The sequence below is a fragment of the Lethenteron reissneri genome, chromosome 18, assembly GCF_015708825.2.
Source record: "Lethenteron reissneri isolate LAM-NWPU_2019-01 chromosome 18, ASM1570882v1, whole genome shotgun sequence".
NCBI lineage: Eukaryota > Metazoa > Chordata > Hyperoartia > Petromyzontiformes > Petromyzontidae > Lethenteron > Lethenteron reissneri.
The window spans coordinates 6,454,667-6,481,798 of record NC_083796.1 but is presented as its reverse complement, the minus strand read 5'-3'; the positions used below and the strand labels follow the sequence as shown (position 1 = coordinate 6,481,798).

At 42.9% G+C, this 27,132-nt stretch overlaps 1 protein-coding gene across 1 annotated transcript; it reads right to left on the bottom strand.

Moving 5' to 3' along the window:
• LOC133343769 (membrane-associated transporter protein-like) lies at positions 1-27,132 on the bottom strand. The gene is given in 8 exon segments (XM_061553587.1): positions 1-1,873; positions 7,642-7,847; positions 11,262-11,385; positions 16,484-16,630; positions 20,653-20,904; positions 20,906-21,027; positions 24,258-24,428; positions 26,717-27,132. Coding segments are annotated over 8 exon segments (1,605 nt in total). The 5' UTR covers positions 27,066-27,132; the 3' UTR covers positions 1-1,639.

Genomic DNA, 27,132 nt, shown 5'->3' with positions numbered 1-27,132 from the left:
CATTTTATTTGTATTTGCTCAGTGTATAATGCAATCGCGTACGAATGTTAATGAATACACCGAGCCACGTTTGCCTGGCGGAAACAGAGTGAAGTGTATGAAGTTCATCCATTGCACTCATCGCATGTGTGTTAGTGTTGAACACAATTAACTTTTATACCAATAAAAATCACATCGGGATTGCTTCATCCAAAATAAATGTAATCATCACGTGACACTTGCAGGACCAGGACAAAAAGCAGGTTTACATGACATTAGACACCCGCCATCGAGTCTTCCTTCTCTTGTACGGCGTTTGAACAAAGCAATTGGCTACATATCCATCGAGAGTAGCTGAGGGGAGGCCGCACGTTCCACGTGTTGTATTGGGCAGTCATCAGTGATACGCGCCCAATGATTTGCCCCTCGCCTCATTCGCTGGGAACGCGGGTTTAAACGGATGCCTTGCATTCGTATTTTTTATCACGTGAGACAAGAGGAACTCTCACGACATCATTGGGTACAAATACGATTTCTGTACACTTGAAATGAATAATGAGCGTATTTCAAATGCTTACGTGGGGTTTGCAACTCGTTTTTTTAAGTATGTGTCAACCATTTTTTTGCCTTTTGTACGCTTTTGAGTTCGTGATATTTCAATGTAGCTATAATTATGTATTGTATCATCATGGGGCCTCCTTTGTCAGTACCAAAATATGATAATAGGGTGTTTCCCTTTTTTCTGGCAACAAAACAGGTGTTAAGATGTTAAAACGCCAAACTGAAACCTTTTACAAGGAATCATGTCTGCATTAACCACAATGCTTGTGGTCAGAATGCAAACAAAAAACGTACTCTGATAATATATACATTGTCCTTGAAACCGATTGGTCCACACCAGAGACAGCTTTCTTTTGAGCCTCGTCTCAAACGGTGTTAGACCAGAGGACTCCAAAAGGCGCACAGCCCAAAGACAATGCACTATCTGTATTGTAGTGTAAATATAATCAACTGGAGTGGAGTGGTGGCGCAGTGGTTGACGCATCACTGTACGAACCCCGTCACCTGAGTTTGATCACCATCTACATTTCACAAAAGTGGAGTGATATCTGAACCAGTTTGGCTTCTTCTCCACCCCCTCACTGACTCACGCTGCCCAGTTTGGTGAAGTATGCACAAACAACCCACATGATAATGGTGAGGCAGTACCTCCATCCAGCAGTGTATTAACAAAGGACTTCATTACAATATTATTAGAAATATTAAACTGTTTCAACCAACTGAAAGTATGTGTATCTCTAGTCCCTTAAAATGTTACACGTCTAGTTTGGAAACTACAGGATTAATCATTTACTCACACACATTCCTTGTGTGTATATATTAAAAAGATGAAATAACACCTGGAGTATTAAAAAAAATCGAAAATAGTAACATTTCCATTTGAAGAAACAAGGAATAAACCGTGTAAAATATGCAAAACCTCTGAACTTTGCTATAATTGTCACGGCACGTTGCGCTTCAGTAATATTTGACACGCGTGCTGTTTGTGCCGAGCAAAAGCGGCTAAAGTTTCCCCGCTCGCTGTCCGGATACATTCAACGGTTAGGTGGTCGAGTTTGGTGTGAACACAGATTCGAAACGAACCATCGTAAATCACGGCTCAGCTTCGGATGAACACAGCAATGAAGACGCAGCCCAAGAGCGCGACGGCCGACCCCGAGATCGCTACGACCACCACGCTGCCAACGGCGTTGACGATCGCGCCCAGGCCGGCTCCGACCAGGATCTGCGCCAACTGCACCATGCACGTGAGCGCCGCGCAGTCCAAGCCGGCGCCCCGGTGCGCAACTTGGACAGCGCTGCCAGACTCGCGCACGATGCCGAGCTGCGCCATCTGTAAAGCACAATGCAGCACGGCACGGGCAGGGGATGGGGGGGGCACAGGTGAACGCTTTTTTAGTCGTGTGCGTGTGTGTTTCGTCGTCATCTCGGTAATCTCAGTCAGTTGACCCGTGGCACCTGCTGGGTCTGCCCCGTGACCTCCTGCCAGCGGGCGTTCGACACTTCACGTGGCCTCAAAGTGCACATGGCCGGGCACAAGTGTCGGTGTGACGTCACCGCCACTTAGTGGCGAATGGCGGTTGCTGTTGTTTCGTCGTACGATCGTGACCGGTTTGCCGACGTCGAAAGTGGAGTGGTCGATGGAGGGATTTGGGGGAGGGCATGGAGGAGAGGGTTGCACGTGTGCAATACGTTCACATTCATTGTATTATTTTGTAAAGATATTTAGAATTTTGAAATATTTATTTACGGGGTTACACATGTACGGCGCTTTGAGATATTTCAATGAGGCGCTGTATAAAAATAGATAATTATTATGTGTCATGCGGAATGGACCCTCACACATTGTTTGTGTGTGTACTAGGGCTGAACGATTTGGGGAAAATATCTAATTGCGATTTTTCTGACAGATATTGCGATTGCGATTTGATTTGCAATTACATTCTTTTAAGTCAAGCTTCAGTTCAATATTCACTGTGTAACGGATTTAAAACATGTGATGGAGCATTACCACATGACACCATCAAAATATGAACTGCTTGATATATTCTAATGCAAGGATGAGAATTTAAAAGATATTAATTGCTTCCCACATGTATTTATTATGATTTCTTATTGAAATAGAACAATCAAACATAGAATTATTAAGTTAAATAAATAAATTTATAATAATAAAAATAAAACACTTCCAATAAGTAACAGGACTTTTCAAATCGCAAAAAATCGCAGCCTTTGCGATTTGCGAAGCGCATTGTTTCCAATTGCGATTTCGATTTGAAATCGATTAATCGTTCAGCCCTAGTGTATACCCACATCATGTCACACATTGGAATGCAAATGCACTTTATCACACTGGTGCGCCACTTAAAATAGTTTATTTCCCCTGTTTTGTTGCCTTATCTAAAAACTGTACAGAAGAACTGGCAATGGTATTGGTAAGCTGAGCTTTAACTGTCACTGAAATTGGTCTAGACATTCTGGAATATTTGTGATATTTGAAGTGTCCTTGGACAAATGGAAGGACAGACAATCTCAGGAGTGCCTATTGGATCCACTGAAAACAACAGCTTTTGACATGATGGGTTTGGAACCTTATTTCATAAGCCTCATAGCGTCAGGAGACACTGGAGGGGCCTGAGACTCTCCAACAGCCTCACCTGCTGAATAATTTGCTCCACTACTAAAACCCTATCGTCAAGTCAAAGCAGTTTTCTATGAAAAGCAATGGGCGTCAAAGCCTTTCTCCATGTACACGGTGAGTCAGGCCAAAGCAGACTGTATTGTTACTCATCTATTCAGTGATAAAATATGGTTAAAGTTTGACATTGACTGTGCCGAGTCACGGTGTTGGCACAAGTCTAATAATCCAGCACTGTGGAGGTCAGTGTTGGCGGATCGTGACAAATTTTGTGGATCTTCCTTCCCGTGGGCGTCAATGTACCATATTCTAGCTTGTCAGGATAATGCAGTACAGCAAATGTGGACTCCAGGTGGTCCATCTGTACTGGCATAGAGTGTTGCCACTCACACTCATGGGTTTTCTCCGAGTGCTCCAGTTTCTTCCCTCATGTAAACACTCATTTATTGGCTGTTAACACCTTAATATATAGAGGACCGCAGAGCTTCGTAGGAGAGTGGAATTTGGCACCGGTGCACCGCATGGCTGCCTTAGCTGCTTGTCTGTGGTTCCTCACACTTGTGAGTCGTTCTCTCTTCCTCTCTCTCTTCGAGTGAGTGAATATTGTACGCATTACAAGTTGAAAAATGTATTATTTACCCAGACTCTTTTAAAGAGTTGTTTTGCTTTGGGTGCTTGGCCAACAAATTGTACAAATTCAGGATTTTTAAATGCGTGACTCCTGTAGCCATTAGAGGCCACTACATTCACCACATATATATTGATTTCTAATTTTAAAAAATATGTTTGTAATTGTAAAAGAATATGCCTTTTAGAATGGACAAAAGCATGTAATTATTATTTGCACAAAAATAGGAATGTGTTATAACATTTTATAGCTATTGGAGGTATGTTCTCATAAAAGATGGACTCTCACAAGCAGCATTATCAAGTCCCATAGCTCAAACATAACATTTGCAGGGAAACATAACATTTATTTTTCACATTCTCAATTTGTGCACTATGCTTTAGTCCAGTTTTAAATCATGCGCATTGTGAAAACATATCTACGTTACATTTTTTTGAATTGTTGAGCCAGGCTGGGCCAGGATTTTTTTTTCACCCAGGCATAGATATTTTTTTACTTATTGCTATAAAAAGATAATTACATGTATATAAGAATGAACTATTTTTAAAATAAATAATACTTATACAAGCAAGACAATGAAAAATAATAAAATAATAAAAAATCACGACGTTTCGATCGCAACACAAGCAATCGTCTTTAGGTGAAAAAATACAGCACGTCGACTGCTGAGGCGGGAAGAAATGTAGCGAGAGAACTACTGCAGCAAGATGTTATAAAGGTTTGAGATGGGTACAACCCAAGGGTAAGTGGGCGGGGCTAGAGATTTAATTTCCAAGTAAATGTAAGATCGCAGAGCTAGGTATACCTCGGCCATTGTATTGCTAGAGATTAGCATTTCAATCTGTTAATGTAACCCCACGACGACGGTGCTGAAATAGCCATTGTATTGCTCGAGATTAGAGATTAGCATGTCAATGTGAGTCGGCTCCAGCAGCAGCGGCTATGCTAATGAGCGACATTTAGCCGATTAAACAACGAGCGCCACCGCCGCATCGAGGAAAAGGGAGCAGCAACTATGTTAGTGAGACATTTAGCCTGTTAATGTAAAGACATTTAACAAGGTAATGTAACTGAGAGAGTCGGAAATAACTGCTAACATAGGAAGGTAGGAGGAAGCATCACAGCCAGTTATGACTTTACCTGGTTAATAACGTCCTTCCAATGATTGCTCAGTTTGTACCCATATTCTCGGTTGAAATTGTGTCTGTGTTTATATATCTGGATGGCTTCATGAACAAATCTTTGTTGATAGCCAGTGGGTTTGCAGAGTACCTTCGTCTTGGAGAAATCTATTTCATGTGTGCCCACAGCGTTAAAACAAGAGGTGTTGGTCCTACTGTGTTTCAAATCTGCCTTATGTTCACGAACACGGTCTGAGACATGTCGCTTAGTTTCCCCAATGTAACTACTGCCACAGGCACAGCTTAGTTTGTAGACGCCGAGGTATTGCATGTCAGGAATCACATCCTTAACAGATAGGATCAGATCACGAATTTTATGTACTGTGCTGAATCGGACCTGGATCTTGTGTTTGCTCATGATTTTGGAAATATCTTTGGTGACCCCTGCTGTGTATGGCAAGGTGATGGTTTTGATTGGGTCCTCAGGTGGCTCTCTCCCAACGGTTGGGGTGACAGCTTTACGGATTGTGCAATCCGAATATCCATTCATCTTGAGAGCTTGGTGCACGTGCTCCAATTCACTGGCTAGGTGGTGATGGTCGGAAATGCAACGCGCCCTATGGTGTAGAATGTTGATGATCATATTGTCTGGGACACTATTCCAACATCGAGCCAGGCCGCTGTTGAAAACACTGGCAGAACCAACTGATCTCCAAGAGTAAAAACTCACACTTTAACTGCAATTCATGAACGCTTCAGTAAAATCATTCAGTTTTTTTTTATTGTAGCATCTTCGTCATAATAATTCCAAATATGTACCCAGGGAAGCCTCACTGAGTGTCTATTTTTTTTCGGAGGGACCTGTATTGCGATGGTTGGCCTAATACCATGAATGCGCACCTTGGCTTCTTGTGGATTGCTAATGATTTTAGCCATGTGGAAGTAAACCAACAAGAGGGGGAAACAATCTGCACTGCCATCTCTTGGCCATCTCAAAGTCCCAAGGCCTGGCAAAGCCACGGTGATCAACTCCACCTTTCGATGAGCACCGCACCTCTGATTAGCACAACACACCTCCAATTTGCACAGTTGGTTAGATACGGTGCAAAAGAAGTTCAACATACGTACGACTCCAATGTCCGATATTAGATGCATTTAGGTTGATGTGGTCTTTGCAAAAACGCAATAACATAATTACGCACACTAACCATCTGCTCACAAACAACGTGCTTCTAGTATTCATATTTTCGTAATAATAATGGTGCTCCATCTTCAAGTATCTCCTCTTAAGAATAGGTCTCCTGTCGTATCCAAGCTGCTAACTACGTTTTATTTTACCAGGTAAGGTCCACTGAGCTACTATAAAGCTATTTTTCAGAAGCAACCTGACCACAAATGAGAGCTCAACGGAGTGTCTTATTGTGTGGACATTTTTATAGCAGCCAAATACACCAAACGCGTGTTTCTAAATATGGAGGGGAAAACCGGAGGACCCAGAGAAAAATCCATGCGACTACGGGAAGAGAGACACGCAAACTCCAAATATACAGGAGCAGGTGTCAAGGTCAGGATCGAACCCACGACGTCCTGCATACCAGGCGAGGTAGTCAACATCTCGGCACCATGGCGCTATCTCTCACATGCAGGCAGTTATGATACTGATCTGTAATTTCTTCCAAATCCTGACCATCCGTTGCAGTGGGGCCGTGTTTATCAATCCTCATACCACGTTTTCAGATTTTTAATAATGGAATGTGCGGGCCTGATGGTATGTATATTTCCAAACCCTGTAATGAAGCAATATTACCAAATGCATTGCTAATGAATTTAGTCATGCATCCGATGCTGTAACATAGGCTCTTTCGCCGTTGGACAAGTCAGAATATTTAATTTGTCTGCCTTCAATTCACGCTGCTTGCCCATATTCATATACATAATTGGGCATCTTTGAAAATGTTATGAACAGCCTTTGTATATGTTTTCCATGTCGTATTTAATGGGAAATATTGAACTGAAGTCTCCATCAGTTCCCAGCGCCGTAGCAAGGGAGGCGCCACCCCAATCTGTAGCGGAATCGTTAGAAACGGAGCCGGCAGTTACTGCAGGTTGCTCACATTATTGGTGGGTGGAGGGGGGGCACGGGGATATTCCGAGCTACAGCTCTGTTTGTTCTTTATATGGACTACTTAAATTCATAGATTATCGTTACTCACTGACCGATTTAACCAAATTCTAATGTTCTAGAAGGGCTGGAAAGCTTATACCAATTCAGATTTTATTGTTTTATGATGGGCTAGTGTATAGTTGGTTATACGCATAGATCAGTATTAAGTGAAACATTGTTTAAATGTTCATGCTAAACACTTCAAATATGTTTGTCATTATTGGTAAACCAAATAATGTGCCTCTACAGTATGATGCTGCAGCCAAAAGAAAGTGGGAAAAAGTCCGCTCCCAGATACTTGCAAATATTTATGTCGATTATAGCATTCAATCAATCTATATCCTAATTGTGTTAAAGGTCCAGGTTAGCACTGCATGTTTGTGTTTTACTCTATCCTGTACATTCTTTGTGATTCAAGGGAACATAAATATATATATACCGAAAGACCCCAAGAATATAAGTATAAAATTATATATGTATTTAGAAAAAAATATTAAATTCATATCTGCATGCAATCGTGCTACTGGGAGGTGAGGTTCTAGCGACTTACCTCTTCCTCCAGATGATATTCTGCAACGAGGCTGTAGGGCACGGTGTATAACGTGCTGGACATGATCCCGAACACCGTGCACAGTGCCAGCGTGGAGTAGATGTTGGGAATGATGGCTATCAGACCAGTGCCAACACCGAAAGCAAAATATCCCAAAAAGTACATGGCTCGCAGACCCAGCACCGGGGTTAACCACTTCTGGCAATCTGTGGCACAAGAATATTAATTCATGAGTGTTAGCATTAAATGCCAAATACCCCCAACAACATTTAAGCATGGTTTCACAGTTGCACGGTATTCCTCGCTCCATTGTTTACTGTCAGTTGTGTGCAGAGTCACTTTATTTTCATGAAGCCCTCTGTTTTATTGTAAGTGCTGAGCTTTTATCGAGTTCTTGCTGTGTGCGCTGGTTAAATGTTTGAAATTTTAGTGCCTTCTCTAAAGAAAGTAAATGCCTTCCGTCTTCGTCGCATCACTTGCAAAAAAAACCTTCCATAATAACAAGCAAGTGGTTATTTTTTAATGTAATAATTTTTTTCAAAGTGATATCGTAGCATTAAAAAATAAAATCTAAGTTTTGGCATTACACTGCACATTGAGGCTGTCTTTTGGTTTTATATATAAAAACAACTAATTCGCTAAAAATATCTTCCACTCCACAATTGTAGAGCTTTTAAGAAGCTGAGCTGGTTTCAGAAACTTGCTGTTATGCTACAACCACTCTCCCCGGCGTCACGCTGTGAGCTCGCCCGCTCAATGGAACACAGCGACCTGACACTCTGCGGTGTCATCACTGTGTGTTCTGCTCCAGTGCCCTCAGTGAAAGGCCCCTACTGCTCATACCCAAAGCTGTTTCATTCCACCGACACCCTGAAAGCCAATTACTGCCTACGGACCGCATGCATCCAATAAGGTCTAGATATAAACATTGGAAGTCATTCATGTTCTTTTGTCAGGAAACCTTCACTTCCATTGTATCATGCTACCAAGGACATATCATTATACATGGATTTTTGGATTTGTTATGATATGCACGAACGTTACTGGCATTTACGAGGGGTCCTGCAGTTGATTTTTTATTCAGCCACTAACAGTTAAGCAATGCATGCATTGTAGTGTTTATGTGCAATAAAATCACATGTAACATTTAAAAAAATAAGGCTCTTTTTAGAAAGTTTGTGATCTGCAATTATGGAATTGTCAGTTAAAATTTTCCTGAGCTTAAATATTTACAGCTTATCACCATATGAATAATTTTCCTAATTGGCCAATTAAAGAAAAACAACAGGAGTGGATCTGCACAGCATCAAAATGCGACCCCTATCTCAAGGTGATGTAGAGGAAAATTGCTTTGTAAATAACATAAAAAGAACTGCAATTGTTCTATTAATTGCCATTTTACATCAAATCAAACTTTTAAATGAGTTAAATGTATTTCAATGAAAGCAATCAAGTGAATAGTGCCACATTGTGGCATTTGTATACAGAAAATAGTGAATATTAAGTGCGATTCACTCGCTAATTCAGAATTATTTTTTACAAATTCATCATTACGAACGTTCGTCATCATCAGCCATGAGCTATCCACTGTTGGATGAAGGTATCCTAATGCCATCGCCATCCCACACGATCTTATACTTCCACAGTTCATCTCACTTCTCCACATGAGCTGATATCATCACTTAATCTCAACAGAAGTTGTTTTCTTGGTGAGTTGTCGATCATTTGTTGTATTTATGTCGCCAGTCTCATCCGTTAACCATCCTTCCTTTGAGTGATTTGTCCTGCCCAAATCTAGAAAATATTTCTCCACAATTCGATTTCTTCCCCCTGATCCATGCATTCCTTTTGCCTGTCACACAGTGGAATGCCAAGCATGCATCTCTACTATTTCCATGTGCAATTTTCTATTTTCTTCCATTTTCTTTGTCGGTGTCCATGATTTCAATCCATACGTCATCGCAGGTACTATGGTCTCGTTAGAACGTTGGCGTGCTGCTTTTCATGTTTAAATTCCACTTTTTCAAAAGCACTCAAACCTCCTGTTCCTCTCATCATTTTTTTTATCCCTGGCTACCTTCAATCCTAAATGGTGAATATTTTCCCCATTTTTGTGTATACCTTTATTTTACCAAGTATTTATTTGTAAACATTTCTAACTTCACTGTGAATAACTACAGAGGGAATGTCTCTATTCGCCTGTATGTATTTTGAACTTCTTTCGCACCATACGTAGTCAACCGCGCTAATCAGAGGTGCGGGGAAAGGACAATATACTTAATATTGGAAGGTGGAACGTTCCAGACTGCTGCAGAACCCCATCTGAAAGTACACGATGCAGTGACCATCTTTGTGCGATGTCTCGCTATAAGTCGTTCTGAGGATAACCGGAGTTCGCGTCATGGTTTATGCTCCTTGACAAGATCCACAAGGTATTGTGGTTCATGTATGGTGTTACTTTCTTTATGCAAACTCTGTGTAGCTGTTCCATTTTTTGTAAATGGGTTTTATAACTTCTAAATTATTTCAGTTAGGCCTTGGCTTGTGAAGCCCTTGGATCACTGCATCGATTTGCACCACAAGCCAAATGCATTTTTCACAGTCTACAAAAGCTGTACATGTTGGTCATTTGTGCAAATTCTTCCTTTATAGAATCTAGTGAAGGTCAGCTGACATGTGGTTGGCCTTTTCATGCGGATTGCTAACCTCTGCATTGGTGTTTGTTGTTGCTCTTTCAAATGTTCATGCAATCTACGGTATTCATATTCGTGGATGTATGGTTTTTTGAGTCGGTTTCATCACGAACGATCTAAGTACCTTTCTACGTGTTTTATTTCCGTCAACATTGAGTCACAAAAACAAGTTTGCCGCATGTGAAAAACTGTGGGATACTTTGTTGTTGTTTTTGCAAAATAGACTTGCATGATATTCATCCACAGAACTAAGTAACAGACATGGTGGAAAGCATGAGAAGAGACGGCTGAAAACATGCGACAAAAACGAATGAAGATGTCACAGCAAGCATTGGAGGCACGAAATCATAAAAAGACTACGGTTGATGATTGGCAATTCACAGTTGGTTACCCTTCACAAAAATGATGGAACCATAATTCATAATTGCGATAGAATCCAAAGAATTAGGAGCACAATATTGACAGCGATTAAATGTTGTAATTGTGTCATAATTAAATCTTTACTTAAAGCTTTCGTGACCTCAGGAACATAATCTTTGGGTCTTTCGATGAAGCCACCTGATGACGATTGCTTGTGTTGCGATCGAAACGTCGTGATATTTTTTTTTCTATCTACGTGGCTTTACCGAAAGACCCAAAAGAATGTTTCATAATTGTTGCAATTACAGTACATCTTTATTTTTTTAGATAACCAAGCTTTGCAAAAAAAATCACTGTACGCAATGATTGTTTTACTTTAAAGTTGTTTTCTTTTTTTAGAAAGGTATCCAACACAGCTGTATTGATTCACACTTAATGTTTACAGTCATTAACAAACAGCAATTGCTCCAACAAACATGTTGGAATATTTGCGTGGTCAACTTCAGCAGCGATCGTTATTTTATGCGGCAATAATAATGGTGATAAGCGTGCGTAGCTGGCGCTCACACGAGTAGATGGCAGATGACAGTGCGTTGATGCACATCCCCCAGCACCCAATCTCAACCCCTTCCTCGTACAGCCTGTACTCGGAGGAGGTATGCTTGGCATATGGATCTCCTTTATAGACAATCTGTGGCACAAAATCCCAATGACGTTGGTCATTAGGGGGGCGGCGGGGGAAGGGAAGAAAAATATACACCAACAACAAATGAAGCAACGGTTGATTTGCAGTTAATCTAGATGGCATAAGGAATGAATGTGTGTACTTTGAAATTAATTTAGCATTTCTGATATTGCTACTGTCTTGAATTCATTTTGTGATAGACTAGCATCCTTTGAATGTGACGATCCATCCGTTCCAGCTAGCCAGACAACAACACTTTTATATTGCAGAGTCCTGTCTCGACCTTCTCTTTCCTTCTCTGTAATGTATATTCTAGTTCATCTTGATTTCTCATTTTGTATTTTTCTGTTTCTCAATTCCTCTGTTTCCTCTTCTACCACTCACCCCCCTCTACATTCCTCCCCTCGCTCTCATCTACCTCACCCAATTCCCTCCCCCCATATCTCCCACCTGTTTCTCTCTCACCTCTCACCCTTGATCCCCTTCTTCCCATCTCCCCCTTTCCCATCTCAATCTATCTTGACTCTTCCTAATCCTGCCTGCCATTGGTTGTCGCTGTCCTCTTTCCGTTTTGCTCGCTTTCTTTCCTCTCCATTTCACGCCCCATTTCACTCTCTTCACGCCCCTCTCCACTCTGTTCCTCTCGTCTCCCCTGTTTCTCTCTCCTCTATTGCACTTGAGTGTGATACACATCCGGAATAGGGGGTGAGGGGGAGAGGTGTGATATTGCCGCGACGCATGAACCAGACTCAAAGCCGTGGGATGTGGGTGACGCCTTTACCCGAACATGTGCGGTGACATCACCACGTGCGCACCTGCTTGTCAGCCAAACAGGAATCGAGCTAGGCAGCCAGAAATCCAGCCAGCAAACCTTTTTTTTAATATAGTATTAAAACTGTTCAATGACACAATGAGCCACATTTAATGTTATGTAATCTTGCTTACACTTTAGTAGAAAAGAGAAATGTATTTAATGCTTATTAGATAAATAGAATAACCACAAACTGTAAAGGATGTATTTTATATGACTGTGATTCAAGCGCGGCAACAGATGTGTGAGCCTTTGTGATATATTACTTAAATGCCTGCCGAATGAAAGCCCTCATTAATTATAATCTTAATTCATCCTCATTTCACGTTCATTTTTATCAGGTTCCACTGACTTTGTGAGCACATGAATCATGATCTCTTTTCCCATTATTATTTTCTGTTCAGATGAGCTTATGTCTCAAGGAGGTGATTAGTATGTATGCCCACATGTACTTCTGCTGCTCCCCATCACTGCTCACTTTGGCACTAAACAAATAACCGAAACTGAACTATAGAATATTTTTTTTATTTTGCCAGGTTAAGGCCCACTGAGCTACAGTATGTAGCTCTTTTTCAGAAGCGGCCTGGACACAAATGATAGCTCAACGAAGTGGCTTATCATTTGGAAATGTATAGCAGACAAATACTCTAAACGCACATTTCGAAATGTGGAGGGGAAAGCCAGACGACCCTGAGAAAAATCCACGCGACCACAGAGAGAACATGCAAACTCCAAATATACAGGCATGATGGTTGGGATCCAACCCACAACCTCCCGTATACCAGGCGAGTTATTTAACATCTCACCACGGTGGCACCCATAAGAGTGAGCGGCTCGCAATCGAAATATCGCAAATTAAAATCCTGATTGAGGGTTGACTCAGCCCATCATCCTTCCTGCGGTAGATAAAATTAGTACCACTTTGTGGGGAGGTCAACAGTGGTTATCCTATGGAGAGACTCCACAAAGAAAAGAGGACTTTGCACTGCTGGCTCAGGGCTCTAGACAGGAGATAAGCACTACCTTAATGTTCATTTGACTAATAAATCACTTTAATGTAAAACAATGTCAATATTTTAGCTGTCTCTAGGCCAGGGGCGGTTTCTTCATTAGGGCAATTGGGCGACGCACCACCAATGTCATTCAACCACAGTCACGCTAGCCGTCACTGTGCCTCTGGATATAGTCCAATCAGCGTCATGTCACGTTCTGTGGAGTACCGCCTCTTTTTGGGCGATTTCACTCCGGCTGAGAATCGCCCCGAGTGGCCCCATAGACTTACATTCAAAGATGTTTTTTTTCGAACGGCGGGCGCTCCAATGCATTCTCTATGGCTTCCGGGAGGGCTCGCCCTAACGTGCTTACGTCATCATACGTAAGCACGTTTCATTCAACAATATAATTTGTCGCCACCTAGTGGAATCTTTAATAAAAGAAACTTGAGTGGATTGTATTAATAGTGAGTATAGAAACAAACAAGATGTATTGTAAGAGTCACTTTATTTTTCATTAATATTAAAGAAGTGAAGTTGCCTTTACATGCTTAAGCTGTTAATTTATCCATTACATGGGTGGACCTTATCCTTATCAATCATCCAGACATTTGCCCCCCCCTGAGAGATTTTGCAGGAGCCGCCACTGCTCTAGGCCAACATTAAATTGTTGAATTGTACATTGAGCAAATATATTTGACCAAAAGCTTACTGTAAATATATGAAAATGATCAATGGTATTTATTTAAACAGCTTAGACTACATTAATATTTGCTAATTTTGTTTTCTTTCAAGGATATAGCTGCTCAGATTATATATATTAAGGGGTTGACAAATACGAGTGTCTATTCATAGATTTATTCCAATATTCTTACATTCATCACTGTTCGTCTCTGGGTAGCTGATATCTCGCGAATGTGCTACCTTGGGTATTCATGGCTCTGAAAACGCCACAACACGGCTGGCCAAAGCATTTGTCTACGCACTCTGTTGATGTACAGCTACAATACAATGCAACAGTGGATTTACACCACATCTAAATGCGACCAGTATCTAAAGATGATGCAGAGAAAACGTGCACGTATTTATCCTGCGGACAAAGGCAGTTAGTCATAAGCATAGAGAATAAAGAGAGTCTGAAAAAAATGTGTTCTAAATTTATGCTACAGCTAACAATGATCCATATTTACTGGAAGTATATCACAAAAAAGGGGGAGATTCTGGCGTGCGACACCATGACACAGCGGTGGCTTGTGACAAATGATTAGTGCGAGATGTGTCAAACAGAAAGTCCGTGTGTGCACACGCTAAATACACGCAAGTAAATCCTAATACTCCTAAAGATTATTATGTAAAAATTTTAATAAAAAACTAAAAATATCGTGTATTTCTAAAATTTTGGTCATTATAAGTTGCCTAACCCCCATCAGACAGTGTTTAAGATGCTTACAATTAGATGTAAATGCCGAAGGGTCCAACTACCAAACTGAAGCAACTTATCATAGAGCCTAAGTGTACAGTGAGGGGAAAAAGTATTTGATCCCCTGCTAATTTTGTACGTTTGCCCACTGACAAAGAAATTATCAGTCTATAATTTTAATGGTAGGTTTATTTGAACAGTGAGAGACAGAATAACAACAACAAAATCTAGAAAAACGCATGTCAAAAATGTTATAAATTGATTTGCATTTAATGAGGGAAATAAGCAGTTTGGTGAGAAGGTGACAACAGTTGGTGCGATTATTCGCAAATGGAACACAAAAGAACTGTCAATCTCCCTCGGCCTGGGGCTCCATGCAAGATCTCACCTCGCGGAGTTGCAATGATCATGAGAACGGTGAGGAATCAGCCCAGAACTACACGGGAGGATCTTGTCAATGATCTCAAGGCACTGGGACCATAGTCACCAAGAAAATAGTTGGTAACACACTACGCTGTGAAGGACTGAAATCCTGCAGCGCCCGCAAGGTCGCCCTGCTCAAGAAAGCACATATACATGCCTGTCTGAAGTTTGCCAATGAACATCTGAATGATTCAGAGGACAACTGGGTGAAAGTGTTGTGGTCAGATGAGACCAAAATGGAGCTCTTTGGCATCAACTAAACTCGCCGTGTTTGGAGGAGGAATGCTGCCTATGACCCAAGAACACCAACCCCCGCCGTCAAACATGGAGGTGGAAACATTATGCTTTGGGGGTGTTTTTCTGTTAAGGGGACAGGATAACTTCACCGCATCAAAGGGACGATGGACAGGGCCATGTACCGTCAAATCTTGGGTGAGAACCTCCTTCCCTCAGCCAGGGCATTGAAAATGGGTCGTGGATGGGTATTCCAGTATGACAATGACCCAAAACACACGGCCAAGGCAACAAAGGAGTGGCTCAAGAAGAAGCACATTAAGGTCCTGGAGTGGCCTAGCCAGTCTCTCGACCTTAATCCCATAGAAAATCTGTGGAGGGAGCTGAAGGTTCGAGTTACCAAACGTCAGCCTCGAAACCTTAATGACTTGGAGAAGATCTGTAAAGAGGAGTGGGACAAAATCCCTCCTGAGATGTGTGCAAACCTGGTGGCCAACTACAAGAAACGTCTGACCTCTGTGATTGCCAACAAAGGTTTTGCCCCCAAGTACTAAGTCATGTTTTGCAGAGGGGCCAAATACTTATTTCCCTCATTAAAATGCAAATCAATTTATAACATTTTTGACATGCGTTTTTCTGGATTGTTTTGTTGTTATTCTGTCTCTCACTATTCAAATAAACCTACCATTAAAATTATAGACTGATCATTTCTTTGTCAGTGGGCAAACGTACAAAATCAGCAGGGGATCAAATACTTTTCTTCCTCACTGTATGTTGTGGGAGAAAATACAGTACTGAGGTCATTCCATCTGGCTACCTTGTTAATGAATGTAAACTAAAACTACCTAAACTATTTTTTTTATTTTACCAGGTAAGGCTCACTGAGCTACGTAGCTCTTTTTCAGAAGCGATCTGGCCACAAATGATAGCTCAACGAAGTGGGCTTATCATGTGGAAATTTATCGCAGCCAAATACTCTTAAACGCACACGATTCTAAATATGGAGGGAAAAACCGGAGGACCTGGAGAAAAATCCACGCAATCAAGGGCAGAATGTGCAAACTCCAAATATACAGATGTCAGGGTCGGGATCGAACCTCCTGCATACCTGGTGAGGGAGTTAACATCTTTCCACCGCGGCATACCAGACAGATGGGTGAATAGGCAGACAGACAAATGGCGAACGAGACAAGAAGGCATGTTGTTTTTATGGCCGAGTAGTACCTGGCCCATGTAGTCAGTGAAGAAAAGCATGATGGAGAGAAAGGCCATCCATCCCAGGAGGTGACTGATGCACAGGCGCCGCAGTGTCCACGGCATGCTGGCGAGGGCACTCAGGAGTCTCCGGAGGCTCATCCGGCGTTGTGGCAGCTGCTTGTGTTTGTGTGCATGCGCGCACGTGTGCACACGTGCGTGCATGTGTGAGCGTATGTGCGTGACATTCACGTGTTTGTGTGTGTGCATGCGTGTGTGTTCAGACAAACATTTAAACAAGGCACGTAATATATGTATGGCAATTCTAATGCATGCGGCACAAAAGCATTGCATTGATATCGCATTTACCATGAAGGTCCTGAACTGCGTTTGAAAATACTGCATCTCATTCTTTACTCAAATATGCACGGATAATGACCGTGAAAGAGTGTAATGAAAGACAGAGCTCCCACTATCTCAATGGTATGAGAACAAAGACACATGAGTTATGCCCTGTCTAATGGCATATTAATTGAGAGTGAAATGCAGCCCACAGTAGTACATCCTGTAAGGGGAGAATTATCCTGTAATGAGCTCTCCTTCTTTGGATGTGTAGTGGTATTATTTCACACGGACAACTTCTTTTTCTCCTGTCACTTTTTTGTACAGAACTCCTCGCGTTCAACACCCACACATCTCCGTCTCAACTGTTCCTGTTGAACTGCTCGTCTGCTACGTTCCAATCAACTCTCTTTCGTTTTTTAATTTTGATTTAAAGCTTTCGTGACTGCAGGGATTCATCTTCTTGGTTCTTTCGGTAAAGTCATGTAGAAGGGAAGTAATAAAATAATAAAAATAAAACACAAAATAATTCTCACCTAAATAAGTTTGCGGCAATATCTTTTTATTTAGGTGAGAATTATTTTATTGTTTTATTTGTATTATTTTATTACTTCCCTTCTACGTGACTTTACCAAAAGAACCAAGATAAACTCTCTTTCGCTCCGCTAGCCTGCTATGTTGCACTCTGCCAGCTTCTCCACTGCTAGCCTCTCACTTTACACTCTAGCTTCTCTGCTGCTAGCCTTCTCACACCCACACTTAAGATTCCGATAGCCTCTCTACTGCTAGCCTGTCTACCCTCACCCCTCCAACCTCGCCCGTGCCTCCAGTGGGGGATCAGCCAACACTGCTGGAGAGGACGAGGTGTGGCGAGCGGGGTCCCGGGACTTCTCTTGAAGTCACTCGTGTCTTCACTCCAACCAACTCAACTCCTCTGCCTCACACGTTCCCCTTTTATCCATCTCCTCATTAAGTGCCCTCAGATGGCCCTCATTAAGCCGGCATCTTCCCGACTCGTCTCGCACGTGTTCTCCCCCTGATCGCCACTATCTCTCGACTCTGTGGCGCCTACTCCGCGTTTGCATTTGCAGCCAGCCAATCACTGCCTCTTTCCCTAATTGCTGGCATCTCTGTCTGTTGTCACACAGGCCACGCGCCTGCACCTGCTTATCCTTAGCTGACCTCACTGTCTGCAACCCCGTACATAATGCAACTATTTGCAAACCCTGCACGTGTTACGCCACTACAGATGCATACGACTGTAGGGAACGTTGTCATTGAAATAAGGTAAATCACAAAGATATTCACTAAATTCACAGCATGCCATCTGCATTTGTTCTGAGTTTTTAAAAAAGTGGTGTTATCTCTCAAGGCACATCCATATTCAGCGACTTGTGGCACAACTTGGTTGCATACAACTGCAACGCTTCTACGCGGATGCCTCTGTTGCCAGTTGTGAGCGGTTGGTTGCACAACCTGTTGCTCACATTAAAGGCAGACTCTACTTTCAATCAACTTGCTCAGTGATTTTTATTGTGATATAGCTCACCGGGTGCACAGTTGCGAACACACAATTGGTTGATCCTTAACTGTCCTTGGGTTGGGCCACGTAGTTCTATCATGCCAGAATTAGTCATTAACCCCTCCATCAGCCGACAAGATTGTCGTATTTACAAAGGTAGTATTTACACGCGGCAATGTCTTGGTCAAATTCTGAACAAAAAATGTATCCTCACCGTTGGCTTAATACTTTCGTGACTGATTTTAAAATCGACATACGGTGACGTTTTTTTGCTCAAACAGCTTCGAGTTTCTTCAAATATTGAACTCGGAAATCGAGTGGGCTGCATCAGCTGACTCTGCGCTTTATATATTACAAGCATATTAAAAAGTGTATAAAAATTCTCATAAATATTTAAAGCGTCGTATAAGCATCCTACATGGAGCAAAGATAGATTAATGTACAAAGGTGCGATTATTCATTGGCATCACAGGACCATGGCAGCAATGGTGTGTGGAGGCCTTCATCCAGCAGTGGATAGATAGGCCATGGCTGCTACTGTTGCTGCTGCTGGTGATAACGATGTCGTTAAAGTTTTTAATTCGTTTTAATGCGCTGAAAGTTTCTGCAATTCCTGCCATATGCCAAATACCATTGTGTAGGTTTGTGGACTGTTTTTATCCTGTCACATATGATGAAAATATGTACCAAACATTGTGGTACATGTAATACACATTTTTTTCTGCATGCCTTCCCCATCCTGCCTATTTCTCCCCCATGGATTTATTTTAACGCTGTATTCAGTAAAACGGAAAAAAATAGATTCCTTTTGTACCATACAGCCCTCATTCAAAAAAGCATCAATTTACATTGCATAGTGCCGACAGGATACGATCCTGCTATTATACAGTCTCAGTTTAAGCAGCACCAAAACTGAATCCAGTTACAGAACACTATTAGCATCTCATTAAAAGGCATTTTATGTCATCCGACGATAACACGGCCTAAAGGTAATTCATTCGCAGGCTCAAGGTTCGAATCCAGCAGCTGCCTTGATTTATACTGTGGGTGTATAGCCATACTAAATATCCGTAAAAATATGCGCCATCTTCTTCACAGTGGACATTAAACATCCCATGACATCATTCACTGGAGCAGGCCATTGTGTGCCCCTTGTAATGGTTCACATTGCAATTTACACGCCAATATTGGCAGGAGCTTTCCTAAAAAAAACAGCCAGGAGGCTCAGTGAGGCCTTTCTGGGGTCACAAGCACAATTAATAATAAAGTAGATGTAGTTAAATACAATTAGGTGACATTTTATATTCTGCCCGATAACTTTTTTGAGCTGCGTTCCATAATTTTGCGTCAAACTGGAATTACAGCAAGCCTGCCTCTGCTGATGAGAAACCGGACACGTCGACATCGGTCCACAGTTTGCTCGTCTTGAAACAATGCTGCTGAATTTACGCACTACCACAGGGCTGTGCGACTGATGGGTTGTGTGAGAATTGTTTTTTTACATGGACAGACGAATATCAGAAGGAGACACATTGGCTGCTTATTTATTTTGACATTTGAAAAATCATCCACGTTAATCAGCTGATGTTTTAGGAGAATGATCCTCACATGGCAGTTAATTCCACTCCGAACCCGTGTCACGTTTGTGCAGTTAATCTATACCGTGCAGATGAAAGAATCTACAAATTATAGAGATCATCAGCCATGCTCAATCCACTGCTGGATGAAGGCCTTCCCAAGCCGCCGCCACCTCTCAGTAGATGTCGTCTCAGTCAGGTTTAGTCCCTTATTTGCCAATATAGTTTACGTATATGCTATTATATAAATTGCATATAAATCAGTATCTTAAGTGTAATTTTGTCATCACAGTTACGTGAAAGAAAGCCCCTCATACTTCTTATTAAAAAACAACTGATCTCTATGAAGCAATTCATATTTCTTTATTTAAGGTCACACTCATTATACAAAAAGTGCTTGCCAGAAATGAACCACAATATTTTGCTCATCTCGTCAATGGCCATAACGCAAACTCCGGTCATCCTCGTAGCGGCTTTTTGCGTAACCATCAAAGAAAGACGGTCATCACATTGCGTGCTTTAATATGCGCTTCTGTGGCTGTCTGGAACGCTCTTCCTTCCTATATTAGGAAGCCACTAGAGCTATGCACTTTTAAAACTAGATTTAAAACTCATTTGTTTAGAACTGCTGTCTTTAGTTTGTTGCCCTTCCCCCACACCTCCCATTAGCACGGTTGGCTATGTACGGTGCGAAAGAAGTTCAACATACATACAAAACAAGCACAATTTTGGGATTTACCACCAGAGGAACAACTCACCTGTTTAAAGTTTCCGACAGGAGGCTTAGATAGTACACCATTACTCAGCGGGTCCTGAGTCAGGGACCTCGTGTCGGCATGATACGGCACTCCGTTGGCCACGTCGTCTGTGCTTCCGTACAAAACAACATAGCCTGCCGCCTGTGTGGCTACTCGCTCATAGACCCCGTTCGTTTTTGCCGGCTCTTCGTGCCGCCTTTGCTCCCTGGAGAGGGGCATCTCGGGGATGCTGACAAGGTGCATGACCACCACCTGAAGACAAGACGATGGCCACAAACAGGTAGATGATGTGGTACTCCGAGCCAAAGGCAGGGCCCAGGAAAGTGATCTTCCAGTCAATGGCGCCCGTCAGGTACCCGAGTGCTCCGCCAAGTCCTGGAGGGTGAAGTGAGGCAGTGATTTCAAATGGAGCATTCAAAGCTTCGGACAATGAACACTAAATGCTGCCAGCTGAAAAGCACTCGGATTGCACGGTCGTTTCGCGCAATCTGTAAAGTGCACGATGAAACACAATTTATAAATGTTTGGGAATTTGCAGCAGCATGTTTTTTTGGGGAGGGGGGGCAAGTGACTAACATCAATTCCCTTCCGCTGTCTAACAATTACGGTTGAAGCATGGAGGCACTTTGGTTTGTCCATACAGTGTAGGGGATTCCAACTGTTTCATGATGTCTGTCCAGCGTGGAAGAGTAGGCTAAATACCCTCTAGAGGGTCTCTCTAGAGCTCCCTCTAGTGGAGGCCCTTACACCAGCAGTGGGGTGAGCAAGAAACTGACTCCCGCATCCTTCACATGCTGTGCATCTTTACCTTGTGTATGAATTATGTTCTGAAAAACAAAAAAGTAAAATGTATAGTGTTTATCAGTTAAAGGCATCTAAGCCATAAAAACTCTGTGTACTGCTTGTCAAATTTCATGATGATTTGTAAAATTTTATTTACAAACAACATTAATAGATTCATAATAAAGGTTTTTGGGTTAGATCGCGTAAGTATAAATGTGTCGCAACCCTCCACCACCCGACACGGCCAATCAGTAAGATATGTGTCACGTTAACAAAACGCCAATTAGTTACTTCTTCAACCCACTGGTGTGTTGAAGAGTGGATCCACAACATTTACAATATGAGTACGACGTTTCGCTGGTAATTATATCCAGCATCTTCGGGCGATTTGCCAGAATAGTGAAGCCATCCACCTGCCTCCGGTCTTAAATAGTGCAGGAGGACGTCATCATTGTTGAACACCATCAGGATTCGAGATCAGAGGCGGAGGTGGGGGGTTATTGTAATTATATAAGAGGTTAGTAATCAGTTAAGTAGTATGTGATTTCTCTATAAGGAATTGTAATATGTATTGTGTATTACTTAATAATACGCTTTGATAGCTCCAGGCTTAGCGCAGACTGGAAGCGTATTATTAAGTAACTAGCGGGAAGTACCCGGCGTTGCCCGGGCGAAAAAGACGGACACACACATCGACTTACACACACTTACAGACATTGACCCACACACACAAATACATAGACTTACACACACACACATATGGACTCACAGACATCGACTTTAGATACACACACATGGAGGTACACACATATATCGACGTACACACATACAGAAACTCACACACACACATCGACTCGCACAAAGACATACATAGACTCACACTTACATCGACCTACACACACATATGTACTTACACATACACATATCGACTAAGACACACACAAACATGGACTTACACACACACATAGACTCACACACACAACGCCCTACACACACACATATGGACTTACACACACATATGGACTAACACACACATACATGGACTCACACATACACACATCGACGTACACACACACAACGACTGACACACATAGATACACAAACACACATCGACTCACACACGAACATAGAGCCACACACACAAATCGACTGACATGCAGACATATCGACTTACACACACACAGCGACACATACACACATCGACTTACACACACACATGGACTCACACACACACATCGACTTGCACACACACACACAGCGACTCACGCATACACCGACTTTAGATACACACACATGGAGTTACACACACACACATCGACTCACACACACACATCGACTCACACACACACATGGACTCACACATACACACATCGACTGACACACATAGACACACAAACACACATCAACTCACACACGAACATAGAGCCACACACACAAATCGACTGACATGCAGACATATCGACTTACACATACACAGCGACGCACACATAGACTGACACACCCACATGGACTGACACATACAAATGGATTTACACACGCACATCGACGTACACACACACACATTGACTTACACACACCCATGGACCCACACACACACATCGACGTACACACACACATCGACTGACACATAGACACACAAACACACATCGACTCACACACGCACATAGAGCCACACGCACACATCGACTGACACGGCAGACATATTGACTTACACACACAGCGACTCACACACAGACACACAGACTGACACACACACATGGACTGACACACACACTTGGACTTACACACACACACACACATCGACGTACACACACACACAAACACGGCCAGTGGCGTAGCTAGGATATTTTGCGCCCAGGGACGAACTATAAAATTGGCGCCCCCCCCCCCCGCCGTTTAATCACATACCAAAATGTAATTACATGACATGTAGGCTGTGTGTGGCGGGATATATAAACTTTTAGGTTGAGGTGTAGATTAGTGCAGTAGTTTCAGGCTGCCACGCCCGCCGCAATAAGTTATAATGTAACGTTGTAAGCCTCAGTTTTTGCGCCCCTTTACCTTGGCGCCCGGGGACATATGTACCCCCCTGCCCACCCCTAGCTACGCCTCTGTCTACGGCCCATAGTGGTAGCATTTACCGACTGAATAGTAGTAACTGCACGCATCGGGGTGGGGGGGACATCACACTGTGAAAAATTTAGCTCAGCGTTTTGGGTATTGTTATTGCATTTTTAACGCGAAAGAAAATGTCCCCCTCACCCCCGCCGAACGCGTGTAACTTGGTAGCCCCCCCCCCCCACCGAAGGCAGTGTGAGTTGGTATGGTCGAGCGTGACTAAGTATCAATGAATAAATAAATAGAAATCGCACTAACTCGTTCGTTTAGCTACTTTAAAGTTTACGGACGGAAAAAGGAATAGCGCTTGCTCGCCACGGGGCTTACGGTTTGGTACCTTGCTGTTATTGTTTACGAAAAACCCACCGTTTGAGAGCCAAATCCTTCGCAAGAGTGCGAACACACACACAGACAGACAAAAATAACATTTATAGGTAAGATACACGATACATGTTACAATTCCTTATGGATAAATCACGTACTATGAATAATACTGGTCACGAAAGCCTACGTGTTAAACATGTATACAACATGCAGTGAGTGCATTGCTTTTACTGAAACATAATTGAAAAAAATACTTTCACACATCTTTCGATAAAAAAAAATATACACTTCATCGCCTCACAGGGTTAGTCAATTTGGAAAGATTAAAATCCATTTGCGATTGGATCTCGTGACACAGTGTTTGTATTCCACGTGGGTACCTGTCAGCAGAGCCTGCATCTGCAATCCACGCTCCTTGTCAGCGTGAGCGCAAACATCAAATAGATAGGCTTTAATGGGGCCATCAATAAAGTCAGCGGAGAAGTCAAACAGCACCACTCCAAACATGCAGATCACGATGGCCCAAGTTGGGCTATTGTTCTCGGAAATTTCTGCCGCGAGAAGACAAGAGCGATTGCACAACGGTGCCTTAGTATGAATGCGTGGGTCAATATTAGCTCACTGCCCCAATGCGTTCAAAAAACCGTCAGCCACTCCAGAGAAGAAGCGGGTCAGGGAGTCAAACGGGGTTCCACTGAGCCACCAGGCAACCCGGATGCTTACTCAGTTTTGTAGTTTATCCACTGCACATTCTGCCAATTTAAATAAGTCACCAGCTGGTTGCAGTTTACATATACGGTGGGCCAGTGGCGGCTCCTGCAAAATCTCTCAGGGGGGGCAAATGTCTGGATGATTGATAAGGATAAGGTCCACCCATACAATGGATAAATTAACAGCTTAAGCATGTAAAGGCAACTTCACTTCTTTAATATTAATGAAAAATAAAGTGACTCTTACAATACATCTTGTTTGTTTCTATACTCACTATTAGTACAATCCACTCAGTTTTTTTTATTAAAGATTCCACTAGGTGGCGACAAATAATATTGTTGACTAGAACGTGCTTACGTATGATGACGTAAGCACGTTAGTGCGAGCCCTCCCGGAAGCCATAGAGAATGCATTGAAGTGCCCGCCGTTCGAAAAAAAACATCTTTGAATGTAAGTCTATGGGAACACTCTGGGCGATTCTCAGCCAAAGTGAAATCGCCCAAAAAGAGGCAGTACTCCACAGAACGTGACATGACGCTGATTGGACTATATCCAGAGGCACAGTAACGGCTAGCGGAACTCTGTGGTTGAATGACATTGGTGGTGCGTCGCCCAATCGCCCGAATGAAGAAACCGCCCCTGCGGTGGGCTATGTTTGTGGCCCAGCTCCAGAACTGGCTTTGCCAAATTCCCCATTGTCCAGTGGCCCAGTGCAGGCCTTGGATCAAAATTATGTTTTTTTATTGCAATTTCCTTTTGCCAGTTGTGAATAATGTAGCCCATTCTGATTATCTTTGTATATTGCCTTTTCTTTTACAGCATGCATAATCAATGGGATGTAATACAGCACCGACACAAACCTGCTTACCAATCTAGCATAATCCGCTTCAATAAATCTTCTCCAGTCATTTTCACAACATATATATCATGTTGTGCATCGAACGCAACTCATGTGCAATAAGATTAATATTAACCAGGATAGCAATTCTGAGCTTGAAATTTCAAATATCAATATCTTTCATATTATCACCGAGTATTTCTTTCTTTTATTGTGCCATGTTAACATGTCTGCTAAAAATACAATTTCCAGTTTTCACTCTGGTTGTTCATTCTGACATTATGGTGGTGACATGGGCCTCGCATGAGCGCACATGCGGCTTATTCCAGAGATGCACGGTTGGAATCCATCGGTCATCCTGATTAATACTATTGGTGTATTAACCATATGTTGTGCGGTAAAACCACGCGGAGACGAGGAATACTATAAGGGCTGTTGCTGTTTATTAAACACTGTTAGACTCAGCACTATATGTTCACACCAGGGATAAGTGCTCTCTATCTTGGTCCTTTACCCCGGACACTGAATGCTATCTGGGTCCTGCCCTCCGCTATCCTTTGGGACTCTCTCACTCTTCTGCCCGGAGCAAAGGTTCAGCCAACACCACTTCGGCGACGAGGAGAGAGGAACCCTCTCCTTACCGACCCTTACTGAATACTCGGGACCCTACCCTCGGCTATCCTCTTGGCTCTCCCATTGGTCTGCCCGGAGCGGGGGTCCATCCAACACCCCTCCGCGACGAGGAGGGAGAGACACCTTGCAGCCGATCCTTGCCCTGGCTCCCCACAACGACCACGCTTTCGTCATGGGGTCCCCCTTAAGTACCTTGCTAGTCTCGTCAAGAAACATCAACCATCAGGCAAATCCTGGTCATCTTCGCAGTGGCTTTTGGCGAGCCATTGAACAAAGTCGATTACTACATCACAAGCTTTCAGATGCGCTTCTGCAGCCGTCTGGAATGCTCTTCCTTCCGATATAAGGAAGCCACTGGAGCTATGCACTTTTAAATCTACTCAGTTTTTTAGAACTCCTTTTTGTTTAGTTTGTTGTCCTTCCCTCGCACCTCCGATTACCAAGGTTGGCGACGTAAGGTGTGAAAGAAGCTCAACATAGATACGAAAAGATAATATGACGTCAAATTACCCCATTAAAATATACACAGCAATAATGGCCCCCTACTGTGAAAACTTAACAGGACACCTTCAAAATAGTGGTGAGACTCAGTGAGGCTATCCTGGGTAAACATGTGTGCTCACAAACAAATGCCACCGCCATCGCAGTGAAACTGACCCGAAATGATGGAGTCGCCGTTGAGAAAGAGCGTCATCCCCGTTAGCATGAGCACCGCCAAGGCCACGATGTACGGCCTGCGGCGCCCGAACCTTGAGTGGCAGTGATCGCTCGCTGAGCCGATGATCGGCTGCAGCACGAAGCCCAGCAAGGGGCTGATGAACCATACGACGCTGTACAGGCTCCGCGGGAGACCCACGCTGAGCAGCACCGGCATCACGAACGCAGCTTCCACCGCATAGCAGAACTCCCGGCCAAACATGATGACGCTGTGCATGAGCAGCCTGCTCGTGGTGTGCCTCGCTCGTTGCTCCTCGACGAGGACGTTATTAGCTTCGGAGTTTTCCATGCTTGTACACGTGCGCGTCTCGTCCACAACACGTTCCGGTGAAGTCTCTTTTTGATCGTGCCCACCG